The 13,324-nt window shown below is 47.1% G+C and overlaps 1 protein-coding gene across 3 annotated transcripts in view; it reads left to right on the forward strand.

The window, feature by feature from the left end:
• Positions 1 to 13,324, forward strand: part of LOC115113620 (AT-rich interactive domain-containing protein 3B-like) — a 66,093-nt gene that overhangs the window by 48,474 nt on the left and 4,295 nt on the right. For 2 of the 3 annotated variants that reach the window (XM_029641473.2, XM_029641475.2), the window contains exons 5-7: positions 7,782 to 7,965; positions 10,826 to 11,079; positions 12,557 to 12,829. In XM_029641473.2, the coding sequence (XP_029497333.1) occupies positions 7,782 to 7,965; positions 10,826 to 11,079; positions 12,557 to 12,829 (711 nt within the window). The remainder of the gene's footprint in view (positions 1 to 7,781; positions 7,966 to 10,825; positions 11,080 to 12,556; positions 12,830 to 13,324) is intronic. The other variant, XM_029641474.2, reaches the window with a different exon arrangement.

Genomic DNA, 13,324 nt, shown 5'->3' on the forward strand with positions numbered 1-13,324 from the left:
CGCTCACGCTACAGAGTCCCCCTCCTCCCCCCCCCCCCCCCCCCCCCCCTCCCCCCATACAGGACAGGGAGGTGCGCTGTGCTGTACGTACACACACACTATAGCAGAGCTACAATGGGAACATTCTGTGGCCTGTTTAATAGGGCTTTATTTTCATTTAACAGTTTCTGGAAATGACTTGCCTGAGAGTTTTACCAGCTCTTTCATATGAGCACATCTGTCCATACTATTATAGTAGGTGTTGTGTGAGCAAAATGGTTTCCAACTGAATCCAAACCTGTTGAATCTAACCTCCCCCGCTGGTCTGAGAGGTGGTAAAACGTCAGGCTACTCATATGGGGCACTGATTTAGAAACCATTTATTTGAATTTCATTCTGGTTTCACTACGCTACTAACTCAAAACCATGAGTGTAGCAACCGTGAGTGTAGCAACACGTTATATAGATGACTAGCTCACAGATTCAGCTCCTTGTGAGAAGTGTGTGAAACATGGCTGTAAAGAACAGTGACTGGGGCCAGAATAGAAATGTGATGGTACTGGAAAATCTCTCCTCTGTCCTCCTCCCTAGTCTCCCCTCACCCCATTTTCCCTCCCTTCTCCCCTCACCCCCTTTTCCCTCTGTTTATTGTGCTACAGTTACAGCCACTGAAACTTGATAAGACCGTGGGGGATAGGGGCTGAGGGTAGTGCGCAGGGCAGGCGGTAGGGGGAGGGGCTGGATTAAGGGGCCTCCTGTCCCGAAGAGAATGATTAATGAGCCCCTAAAACTGGGGTGCCCCGCCTTTTTGATAGGGGGAACACTGACGGACAGCAGACTAGGGAAAGGCCGCCACGTGTCTGGACTGCAAGAGGGATGAAGGTAACCAACAGACAGAGGAGGAACAGGGAAAGGAGAGAGGGGAGAGAGGGTGCCACAACTACAGAGGCATCAGAGGGGAAGTGGAGCGAAGGGAGGCATCAGGCCTGCGTGTTTGGAAACAAGGCCACAGTCTTTCATTTCCCCTGGAAATGGGCGATCCGTCACTGGAGCAGACACTGGGGGTGTGTCCCAAACAGCACCATATTCCCTATATAGTTTACTGCTTTTGACCCGAGCCCTATGAGCACTACTTTTGACCTGTGCCCTGGTTAAATGTTCTGCAATATATGGGGAATATGGTGCTATTTGAGACGCAGTTTGGGTCTGGGGCTGGTCCAGACAGGCAGGAGCTGGGGATGGGCTGGCAGAGTAGAGTGGGCCCCTGAGGGAGGAAAGGGTGGGAACCGCAGGGCCAACCCCAGGCCAGCGCAGTCAGAGCCACTGCTTTATAATAAATGCCTTATAGAATCTTGACAGATGCCAAAAAGGACAAGTATTCTTAGCTGCAGACATTTCTCTCTTTTTTTGATCAAAGCTGTGGTCAGCGTGTTGATATGTTAGAGGTCTGAGATTGTCTTGGGTAATTTTAAAACCCCGCCGGCCCAAATTACAAAGCTGTATTTAGATGCAGGCTCATCCACAGGCAGACCCGTCTGTCCTCTGTTTTTCCCCACTTCAAAACCAAAGGAAATTGGGGTTTTCCTGATGTTAGCTCAATGGGAATCTACTCCATCCTATTTGTTTTTAGTTTCGGTACCATCAGGGGCCCGCCCTTCTTTTATGTTTTAGTGTCTTTCTTTCTTTCTTCCTCTCCCCACCCCCACCTCTTCCTGTCCTTTCCTGAATCAATCTACTTGGTTGTGGGGTGTATTCAGTGATGTAAATGTTGCAGACAGAAACAAAATTAATAGAGCTGTGACGATTCCTTACTCTATTTGACACGGTTTCAATCTGACCGTTGTAACGTTAATGTAACATTTATATTTCTCTCTCTGTATTTCTCTCTCTATAGTTCTCTCTTTGTCCATTTCTACATATGTGTCCTGTTCTGTGTGCACTGGAGTTGGGATTCCTCTCCATCGCAATCCAGTGATGGATGGACTGAAATAGTTAACGGCCCCTGAAGGAGATTTTCACCAGCACAATAGCCCTGCACTGACATACAGTATGGTGTATATAGTACCGTTACATACGACTCAGTAATGTACTGGTACACGTTGGGTTTTCAAGAGAAACAAGGAATGACAGATGTCTGTACTGTCGGGGGATAAAGGATGTCTCAAAAGAGCCTTAGTGCGCGTTGTACTCATTTACGCACACAGTCAGTGGTACAGTATCGATCCTACACCTTTTTATTGCTTTCTCTAGGTTACAATGTCAGCCCACGCTACTACGGTCCACGTATATAGACTGTTCCATTCCAGCTCAATGTTCCAATCAGCAGTTACCATAGAGAGGGTTTTGTATTGAGTTGTGAGGGGTGCCTGGTTTCCTCTCCTCCAGACCCTATGCTATCCCCAGTCCACAGCAGCTGATGCTCCTGTATTAATCATCTCTTGCTGGGCTCCAAATGAGGCTCGCCAGCTGATGGCTTTATCTGTCAATCTGGGTGTCCATTGATTGGGAGCAGTTATCTATGAAATAAAGTGAGGAGTGGGGGGAGCAGAGGTCCACTGAGACCCTGTCAATGGTCCACCTGCCGGGGGAGAGGTTTCTGTCCCCTACCTGCCCTCTAAACCAGCCCTGTTTTAGTTGACCACCTCTGTGCCTCTGTGGTCACTGCTCTATTGTTATTTGAGGAGCAGCTGATTTCAGACCTGTCTCACTTGATTACCTCAGACGAGAATGATGACGTTTCATATTTTGATGGGGAGAGTAAAGGTAGAAGCACAGTGGAGATCAAAAAGCCGTCTAGTAATGTGCTCATCATGTCAAATTTCATCAAGCCAATTTTTGCTTTAAAAAAATAAATAAATTGACAGAGATTTACCCGCCAGTGCAATTTGGTTATTAGACTACTGAAACTGAATACAAATGTAAAAGTGTAGGCTATGGTTGGATCTCCGGTTGAGGTTGAGGGATTTGAGATCAGGGCTAGATCTCTTCTGTCTACCGGGCCATGTTTACCTGCAGGGTGAAATGAAGGTGTAAACACCCCCCCATCACCTCTTTATCTGATGCACTCTTGATTATAGTCCAGTCAGCCAGTAGTCCAAGCCAGACCCCGCTTGGCCTCGAGGGACCAAAGGGATTCGGGTTACAGTCTCACTTTTCACGCTATCCACATTCCGCCCTTTCAATCCCCCTCCCCCAATTCACCAGGTGACCCATCTTTGTGACCCATCTTTATGACCCGAGAGGAGGGAGTCAGGTTTCTCTCTCTCTTGCTCCTTCTCTCACCCCTTTATCGCTGATCTTCTTACTGAACTAATTGTTCCCAAGGAGAGAGAGATTACTGTCCCCATTTTGGACTGCAGCCAGATCACGGTCTACTCTGTGAGTTGTTACTGTTGTTCTTTTATCATTGACGAGACTTGATGTATCAAAGGATTTGTCCTATAAATAAAAAAAGGCTCTCGCTCCCAGGCCTCAATCTAGTGATTTACATGTTGTGTACTGAGTTTAACATATAATGGAAGGTCTCTTTGTAATTTACTCCTCAAATGTTTGTTGTGGGGTTTATTTTTCATGGTTTGTCATGAGACACTACCCCCCCCCAGCTGTGCTTTTATATCCTCGCCTGCCTGGTGTTATTGGCCTCCTACATATATAGGGGGTCATCTTAACTCTCGCTATAGATAGGAGGGCTGGTTGGCTGCTGTGTGTCCACGTACGTGTGCCGTACCACTTGATCTGAATTGGTCAGTCATGTGATGCATATGAATGGCTCTCCCCAGACTAAAGATAGCTGAAGAATTCCATACCGTCGTTGGACTTTACCTTCTATGTCCCTCGGCCCGGCATTAAAAATCAAACAAACACAGCTCCAGCAGCAGCATAGCAGGCCCTGACAATACCAGGCTCGACCATATGAACATGTAAACCAAATGGCCTTGGGTCCCTGGGTAAACTAAACATCCAGCAGGAGCAGTAAGGGCTGCTTGTGGACTGTAGTGGGTCTGAGGCAGAACAAAACAGTGGTGGGGAGCTGCAGGCCCTTGTTTGGTCTAATCTTGGATATTGCTGGTGGTGGGTTGGGATTCAAAGGGGTTTGGGGGGGAGGGTGATCATCTGAAAGGACTCAGACACTGACATGAGGCAGAGGCCATTTGTGGCTGACACCTTTTTTTATAGCAGTAATCCAGGCTTTATCCAGCTGGCTGTCCCATCCACCTCATCCGCTCCTTCCCTCTCTGAGCTTGGGGGGGCGTGTGTATATAGAGAAAGGGGGGGGGGGGGTCCACAGAAAGCAATATATCCTTTAGATAATGATGGGCTTATAAATGCGCTCCTGCCTGTCCTTGTCTCTCTCTCACCTCTCTCCATCCTCTCTTTCCTTCCTCTTTTCCTCCTCCCTCACTTCCGAAGAGGTGGAGCAGGATGGTAGTGAAACCCCACACCTCGTGGCAGCACATTCTGTAAAAAATGCATTTCCTGTCTCTTCTCTGCCCCTGTCAGCTGGAGTGCCAGTAATGTGAAATCAGCTATATATAATTTATTTATTATAGAACTCTTTAATGCAGACAGCTGTTTTACACCATAATTGGTCAGGGATCATCGTGTAATGACGTCGTTTTTTGTCTCACGGAGATGGAACGCATCCTTGGAACTGTAGGGAGCAGTGTGGATGGTCAAGGGGGTTAAACCTATCATGTGACGAGGGGATGCTTCAACACCAGTCTCATTGGTGTGTTTTTTCAATCCTGGAACTGTGACTCACTGATTTGACTGGTTCAGACTGCAGTAGGCTGGTCTCAGTCTCTCTTTCGGTCTTGTTCTCTATCCAGCATAATGTCTTCTAAGCTGCACTGTGCTCACTACAGAAAATAATACCTCAATTACTGTACTTTAACTCCCTCCCAGTGGGGTGCCTCCTGGGGGCCTTTCTCTGTTGGGCCCTGGCCCTGTCTGAACACTGGAAGTACCGCGACTGGAGGAAGGAGTTAGGGAGTGGCTCAGGGAGCCTTCACCACCACAGCACTTCCCACCACCATGACCCCTGACCTCCACAGCCATTAATCACTTGCCTCCTGATGGCCTTGTCCCAGGGGGAAAATCAGTCCAGGGCAAAGGACGATGGGAGGTGAAGCCTGTAGCCAATTACAAATTGTTTCGGTGCTGCTGTGGACAAATCCCTGCTGCCCTTTGAGGGAAAGCAGCCAATAGTGGCCAACATTAACCCTAGCTTGAGCTAATGCCTCAGCTGTTCTGTGGCCTGCTATCATGGCTACTCTGCTCTGCTACTCATTTCTGCATCAACTGACTCGGGGGTTGGGTTTCCCAGATTAAACATGAGGTGTTTAAAGTGATTGTGCCCACAGGCCTAAAAGAGCTGGAGCAGATGTTTCTCACCAAAGACTGGTGGGTTGTTAGTTCTCACTAATGCTTCTCTATCTCCTCCAGTCCAGCTGAAGGGGCTTTGGTTAATTACGTCATTTAATCATATTCGTAAATGGGTTGTTGCAGTTTGCTCACATTTCAGCAGATCCTGTTGAAACGTGTTCATTTGATTCTGTACCGTTAGGTTTATTGTACCGTCAGGTTTATTGTAGTGTTTGTATTTATAACAAATTCAGAGTATAAATCTATTGTCTAAATTTAAAATACTGATTCGCTTCTTGCTATACATCGCTTCCTGATGGTCCTCTTCCTGACATTGATATTACTCTCCTGGAATGGAATAGAGGCATTGGTGTGAATTAAAGCATAAATGCTGGGTTGTCAGTGCAGGTCAGGTCTATTGTGCTTATCTGTTCTGGCCTCATTGTCCAGGGGGACATACGGCTGGCTGTGTATGAAAACGGCTTCCTGCTGACCTGCACTTTAATTCAGACATCAATAACCCCTGGCCAACCTTTGACCCCTGCAGTTGTACTAATTGTTTGATGCAGGATTGATGTCCTTGCAGCGCTGCATTAAATAACTGTGGCCTGACCAGGGCTCAGGCTGGCCTTTTTACACCACATTCCTGCTGCTTTTGATAGGCTGTATGTTCTGGAAGCGCAGGGCTACTGGCTCCTGATCTATCTACCCTCTACCCGGCCTCTCTCTCTGTCTGTGTCTCTCTGTGTCTGTCTCTGTGTCTCTCTGTCTCTCTGTCTGTCTCTCTCTCTGTTCTCTCTTTGTGCTGGGCTGTGTGGTGGCTGGTGGTAGTGACACTATGCTCTCTGTGCTAATCAAACATCCTGCCTGATGTCATCTCATCCACCACACAGAGAGACAGGACTCCGGACACATTACTGGGCTGTTGGCACTTCCTTAATCTTACAGGAAACTGATATTATGTCATAGCGGCCATGTACAATCTGTAGTTAATTTTAAGTTATGTGTATATTGTACCCTAGTTTTGTGAAATGTCTTTCTCCTTTCAGATTTGTTTTTATTTATTATTACTACTACTACTACTTCAACTACTACTACTGTACTATAGAACGTGGCTATTTTGGCAAAAGTACTTTCTGTTTCGGAGTCTGTTAATTGTCTCTTGAAATCAGAATGTGGAATTCCGGGAAAAGCTGAGACTTCCCACTGTCTTGTAGGAATAGGGGATTTTGATTTCCTAGCTTAGCTAGCTGTAGTTACCACTGGCTTTGTTGATGGTCTACTGTATATAGGCTTTAGTCGTAAGGGTCTGCAGTGTTTTCTAACACACGTTCCTCTCTGACATGAGATGAGAGGTAATGCCTCTACAGCTACACCCCGCTTCAGAGTTAGCTAGCAACACTTACACAAGCTAGCCCATGTGTCCTCCAGTCAGAGCCAATGATTCTAATGGTTTAATTAAAGACAACCTGTGCCTCGGAGGACTGGACTGACTGTCTGCTGCTAACTTGAGACATTGAATCAGGACCAGGGCTTATCTCCTCTCCTGGCCTGATCACATTGCTATTTAAAAAAAACATTAATGGGTCTTATTCCAGGTTAGAACTGCTAGCAGCCTGCGGAGGCTGGGAGGATTGGCTGCTATTAACCACCGTGCCACAAAGCTGGCCTGGCTTCAGGCTGTCTGTCCTCTCTGCCCAGCAGCCACTCAGCACCAGGCCCCAGGCAGCACTGGCACAACAGCTAACAGCTAACAGACGAGGGGTGTAGATTTACTCTCCACAATCCTCTAAATAAGCTTCATCATACCGGGCTAACCATGCCCACCACCCCACCCCGCCCAAGGATTAGCAGACCTACAACCCCTATCGGGGCTGGAGAGTAGCACTTTTTTGATGCTGGTGCACACTAGGCCAGGGCTAGGCTGCACCGCCCCTCCCTCTCTCCCTCCCCCCCGACACACACACTTTCTACACGCTTTACTGCAGATAAGCTGTTAACCAGATTAATGCATCTGTATCAAAAGTCTGGAGCAGGTTCACTTTGTTGTTTGCAAATCCCTCTTTCCAGGTCAAGCTGTTTTTGCCTTAACTTGGCTAATATGTTCTCTCTGTCATTTTATACCGATGTGTTTACGTTTCCTAGTCGAATTCAACCGGCTCTCTGAGTTATGGGCCTCTGTCACCGAGGGCAGTAACGATATCACCTGTGTATTTGTTTCAGCAAACCATGGGGGGTGAAAATGTACTTTCATTAACTGTTCGAAGCATGTTACAGTGCTATGACACTATTGAGTTAAAAAAACAAACAGTTTAGGTTGTTTTCAGGTTGTTAAAACGTGCAACAAGCCTCCTCACCCACACCATTCCAGCTCCTTCAGCAACGTAACGTCAACAGGATATTTGGATCCATATTGATGTGTGTGGTTCTACCTTCAGGGACTCCAGTGAACCGCATCCCCATCATGGCCAAGCAGGTTCTGGACCTGTACATGCTTTACAAGCTGGTGACAGAGAAGGGCGGCCTGGTGGAGGTCATCAACAAGAAGATCTGGAGAGAGATCACCAAGGGCCTCAGCCTGCCCACCTCTATCACCTCTGCTGCCTTCACCCTCCGCACACAGTAAGTCTCTCTCTCTACCCCATTCTGCTTAGTCGTGTGCCCCTATGATGTGTGTCTCTTTCTATGACGTCTATGTGTGTGTCTGTTTGCATGTGTCCATTCATCCTGACCGCGTGTGTGTGTGTGTGTGTGTGTGTGTGTGTGTGTGTGTGTGTGTGTGTGTGTGTGTACATCCCTCTTAACTACTCACCTTCTCACTCGCTGCATTCCATCCTCCAGCCATTACATCACACGTGTGAGGAGCCCATTGATCCAGTAGATTTTGTGATGTGATTTGGGTCAGAGTTCACAGCAATTGAGGTGGGCTTTCACTGAGGGGCGAGAGTTCTGCGTTCTGTAAGCCCCTGTGTAGAGCTTTAGCTCTCTATACTACTGACTGTATACCAGAGAGCCTTAATGAACCTTTTATGTATTTTTAATGCTAGCCTACTCAGCCTGCCTGTTCTCTCCAGCAGCAACGGTCCACTGGTCTTATCTAATGGATAGTGCTCTTCACTCTGTATTGATCCTCAGTGTTCTCTCTCTCTCTATTATGCTCTTCGCTTTTATATATTTTTATGGGGTGGAAAAATACCCATGCTGCTGCTGCTACTGCACGCTCACAGGCTGTTACATACCATGGTGTCTGTTAGGTAACACTTTGACCTCTCTGCCACTGCATCTACACTACCTGAACAAAAGTATGTGGACACCTGCTCGTCGAACATCTCATTCCAAAGTCATGAGCATTAACATGGAGATGGTCCCCGCCCTCCACTCTTCTGGGAAGGCTTTCCAGTAGATGTTGGAACACCCTGGATGGTTCCGACCTTGAATATGTGGACATCTATAAGTACCTAGGTGTCTGGCTAGACTGCAAACTCTCCTTCCAGACTCACATCAAACATCTCCAATCGAAAATCAAATCAAGAGTCGGCTTTCTATTCCGCAACAAAGCCTCCTTCACTCACGCCGCCAAGCTTACCCTAGTAAAACTGACTATCCTACCGATCCTCGATTTCGGCGATGTCATCTACAAAATGGCTTCCAACACTCTACTCAGCAAACTGGATGCAGTCTATCATAGTGCCATCCGTTTTGTCACCAAAGCACCTTATACCACCCACCACTGCGACTTGTATGCTCTAGTCGGCTGGCCCTCGCTACATATTCGTCGCCAGACCCACTGGCTCCAGGTCATCTACAAGTCCATGCTAGGTAAAGCTCCGCCTTATCTCAGTTCACTGGTCACGATGGCAACACCCATCCGTTGCACGCGCTCCAGAAGGTGTATCTCACTGATCATCCCTAAAGCCAACACCTCATTTGGCCGCCTTTCGTTCCAGTACTCTGCTGCCTGTGACTGGAACGAACTGCAAAAATCGCTGAAGTTGGAGACTTTTATCTCCCTCACCAACTTCAAACATCAGCTATCCGAGCAGCTAACCGATCGCTGCAGCTGTACATAGTCTATTGGTAAATAGCCCACCCATTTTCACCTACCTCATTCCCATACTGTTTTTATACTGTTTTTTTATTTATTTATTTATTTACTTTTCTGCTCTTTTGCACACCAATATCTCTACCTGTACATGACCATCTGATCATTTATCACCCCAGTGTTAATCTGCAAAATTGTATTATTCGCCTACCTCCTCATGCCTTTTGCACACATTGTATATAGACTGCCCATTTTTTTTTCTACTGTGTTATTGACTTGTTAATTGTTTACTCCATGTGTAACTCTGTGTTGTCTGTTCACACTGCTATGCTTTATCTTGGCCAGGTCGCAGTTGCAAATGAGAACTTGTTCTCAACTAGCCTACCTGGTTAAATAAAGGTGAAATAAAAAAATAAAATAAAAAAATTGCTGCGGGTACTTGCTTCCATTCAGCCACGAGCATTAGTGAGTTCGGGCACTGATGTTGGACGATTAGGCCTGGCTTGCTGTCGGCGTTCGAATTCATCCCAGACGTGTTCAATGGAGTTGAGGTCAGGTCTCTGTGCAGGCCAGTCAAGATCTTCCACACTGATCTTGACAAACCATGTATGTTTTGTGCACAGGGGGATTGTCATGTTGGAACAGGAAAGGGCCTTCCCCAACTGTTACCATAAAGTTGGAAGCACAGAATTGTCTAGATTGTCATTGTATGCTGTAGCGTTAAGATTTCAGACTGCCAGATGGTGAAGCGTGATTCATCACACCAGAGAACACGTTTCCACTGCTCCAGAGTCCATTGGCGGCGAGCTTTACACCACTCCAGCCAATTCTTGGCTTTGCTCATGGTGATCTTAGGCTTGGGTGCGGCTGCTTGGCTATGGAAATCGGTTTAATGAAGCTCCCAACGTTCTTGTGATGACGTTGCTTCCAAAGGCATTTTGCAACTTGGTAGTGAATGTTGCAACCCCACTACGTGCTTCAGCACTCAGCGGACTCTTTCTGTGAGCTTGTGTGGCCTGCCACTTCACGGCTGAGCCGTTGTTGCTCCTAGACGTTTCCGCTTCACAATAACAGCACTTAAAGTTGACTGGGGCAGTTCTAACAGGGCAAAAATTTGACGAACTGACTTGTTGGAAAGGTGGCATCCTATGACGGTGCCACGTTGAAAGTCACTAAGCTCTTCAGTAAGGCCTTTCTACTGCCAATGTTTGTCTATAGAGATTGTGTGGCTGTGTGCTAGATTTTATAGACCTGTCAGCCACGGTTGTGGCTGAAATGGCCAAATCCACTAACTTGAAGGGGTGTCCACATACGTTTGCATATATAATGTGTGTGTGTGTACTCTGATCTGAAGACCCATGTATTCACGCATGACTGTAAGTCGCGTTGGTGTGCTAAATTGCATATCTTATCTTATATCTTAATGTTTGTCTCATTCAGGTACATGAAGTACCTGTATCCCTTTGAGTGTGAGAGGAAAGGTCTAAGTTCACCAGGCGAGCTTCAGGCGGCCATCGACAGTAACCGCCGGGAGGGCCGTCGCCCCAGCTACAGCAGCAGCCTCTTCCGCTTCTCCCCCAGCACAGCCCCTCACATCCTCTCCCCTCCCAAGATGCACCTGTCTGCACTGGGTGCCGGAGCCGCTGGGAGCCTCAACGGCCTGCTGGCCTCACCCGTCCACTCTCTCAAAAAAGGTGAGTATTAAAGGATCAGCAACTTCTCAATAAAAAAACTGGAAATAAAGGATTAAGATTGGAAAATAATTAATTAATTCAAATAAATACTGGAATTAAGATATAGCCTAAACACACAGTAGGCATCTTGACAAAAGGAAAAGAAAGACCATGCTCTCTATTGGGTTCAAATAAGATAGAAGTGAGAGTTGGGCTCCGGGTTTGCGCATCGGACTGATCGGAGCGCAACCCTCAACAAATATCCATAGTGCCTTAGCGCTCTCTGTCGCAATGGTTAGGAACTACAGGATCATTTTCTTTCATTGTCTGGATAGGATTAGACACCACAGCCTACAGACTGTAGAGAGTCAGACATTATGTACAGTACAAGTATTACAAGAAGAAATGCTCTGATTTCTTAATGGCCATTTACAGAAGTATTTTGTACTTTACACACTTTACACTCATTGGCAGGCCTTGTGTTATGTAATATCTGCAGCACAGGAGGTTGGTGACCCCTTAATTGGGGAGGACGGGCTCTTGGAAATGGCTGTAGCGGAATAAGTGAAATGGTATGAAATACATCAAACACATGGTTTCCACCACCCGAGTGATGCAGCGGTCTAAGGCACTGCATTGCGGTGCTTGAGGCGTCACTACAGACCTGGGTTCGATCCCAGGCTGTGTCACAGCCGGCAGTGACTGGGAGACCCATGAGCCGGCATATTGGTGCGCCTGGCAGTCAAGAAGCAGTGCGGCTTGGCAGGGTTGTGTTTCGGAGGACGCATGGCTCTCGGCCTTCGCCTCTCCTGAGTCCATACGGGAGTTGCAGCGATGGGACAAGACTGTAGTTACCAATTGGAGACCACGATATTGGGAATAAAAAGGGGTAAATGTACAGAACATGTGGTTTCCATGTGTTTGATGCCATTCCATTCATTCCAGCCATTATTATGAGCCGTCCTCCCCTCAGCAGCCTCCACTGTTCTCCAGTGTGTATTGTACTGTAGATTGTGTGACGATCAATGTGCTATGCACTCCCTTTGTGATCAAAGCGTCTGAGTGTGACTGAGGGTTTGACCCTGAGCTGTTCACTGTCTCTTAACCATTTACTACTGATTAATACCATGTTTCCCACAGACAGCAGGACACTTTACGGCCAGCCTGGATTACAGCTGTCTGTCCTCATCAATAGGATCTGGCTGGATCACTACCATTACCTGTTTTTCTTATCTGATCTTACCTTTGATGTTATTGGAATGCTGCTCAGTTACAGAAAATACTGCCCACATAATTGCTGTTTTTTTGTGTTTTTTTTTCTCTAAAAGAGGTAGTTATTGTTTCAACAGATCTCCCTCCCTTTCTTTGGCCTCATTTTACCATGTTAAATTGTCATTTTATCAAATATTTTCTTCATATTTGACAATACTGAAATTATTCTCATTTTTGTTTCCATGAAAGTAACATATCCTACCTCTTCTACCCTGCCTCTCTTTAGAAGAGGTCACCCCCTCCGTGATGGCAGCGGCTCGTGGTACCTCCATGTCCCTGTCGCTGGGGCAGCAGCAGGTGGCAGGGCTGGCGCGGGCTGCCACTCTGGAGCAGCTGAGGGAGAAGCTGGAGACTGGCGAGGGCCCTGAGAGGAAGATGGCACGCCTGGCAGAGGAGCAGCAGCAGCGTCTGATGCAGCAGGCCTTCCAACACAACCTGCTTGCCATGGCCTCCCAGGTCCCCATGAACCTGCGCCTGGGCAACAGCACCACCGCTAGAGGTACGTGCCCAGGCTGACTCCCCCTGGGCACTCTATACAGTTACAACATATCATAGTCAGTTTGTATCCGACACATACAGTACATTCCATACGTTTTCGAGATTGGAGTAATTGCCTGATATGCACTAGAAATCATTTTCTCAAGGAAACGCGTACATTTAAGTAGACTAGTGATGTACACTGAAGCTCCCTCAATGCCTGACTCTCTGAGCACCATGAAAAAACGCACAGCCTACACCAGATTCCCTCCGCTCCCCCGTGAGATAGAGGAGGATGACATTTAGAAGCCATTATAAAGGCAACGCAGCGGTCACTGCACAACAGAGATAAAGGCTTTCAGCCCACTCTGCTAGCTGACTCACTGACCTGTGCCTCTTCAGCTCAGCCTCTGGCTGTTTGTATATATGTCATAACACATGTTTGGTGCCTTAATGTTATCACATGCTGGTTATTCCCCATGTCTCTCTCTCTCTCTCACATACACACACACACACA

Source organism: Oncorhynchus nerka, linkage group LG28, assembly GCF_034236695.1.
Source record: "Oncorhynchus nerka isolate Pitt River linkage group LG28, Oner_Uvic_2.0, whole genome shotgun sequence".
Taxonomy (NCBI): Eukaryota; Metazoa; Chordata; class Actinopteri; order Salmoniformes; family Salmonidae; genus Oncorhynchus; species Oncorhynchus nerka.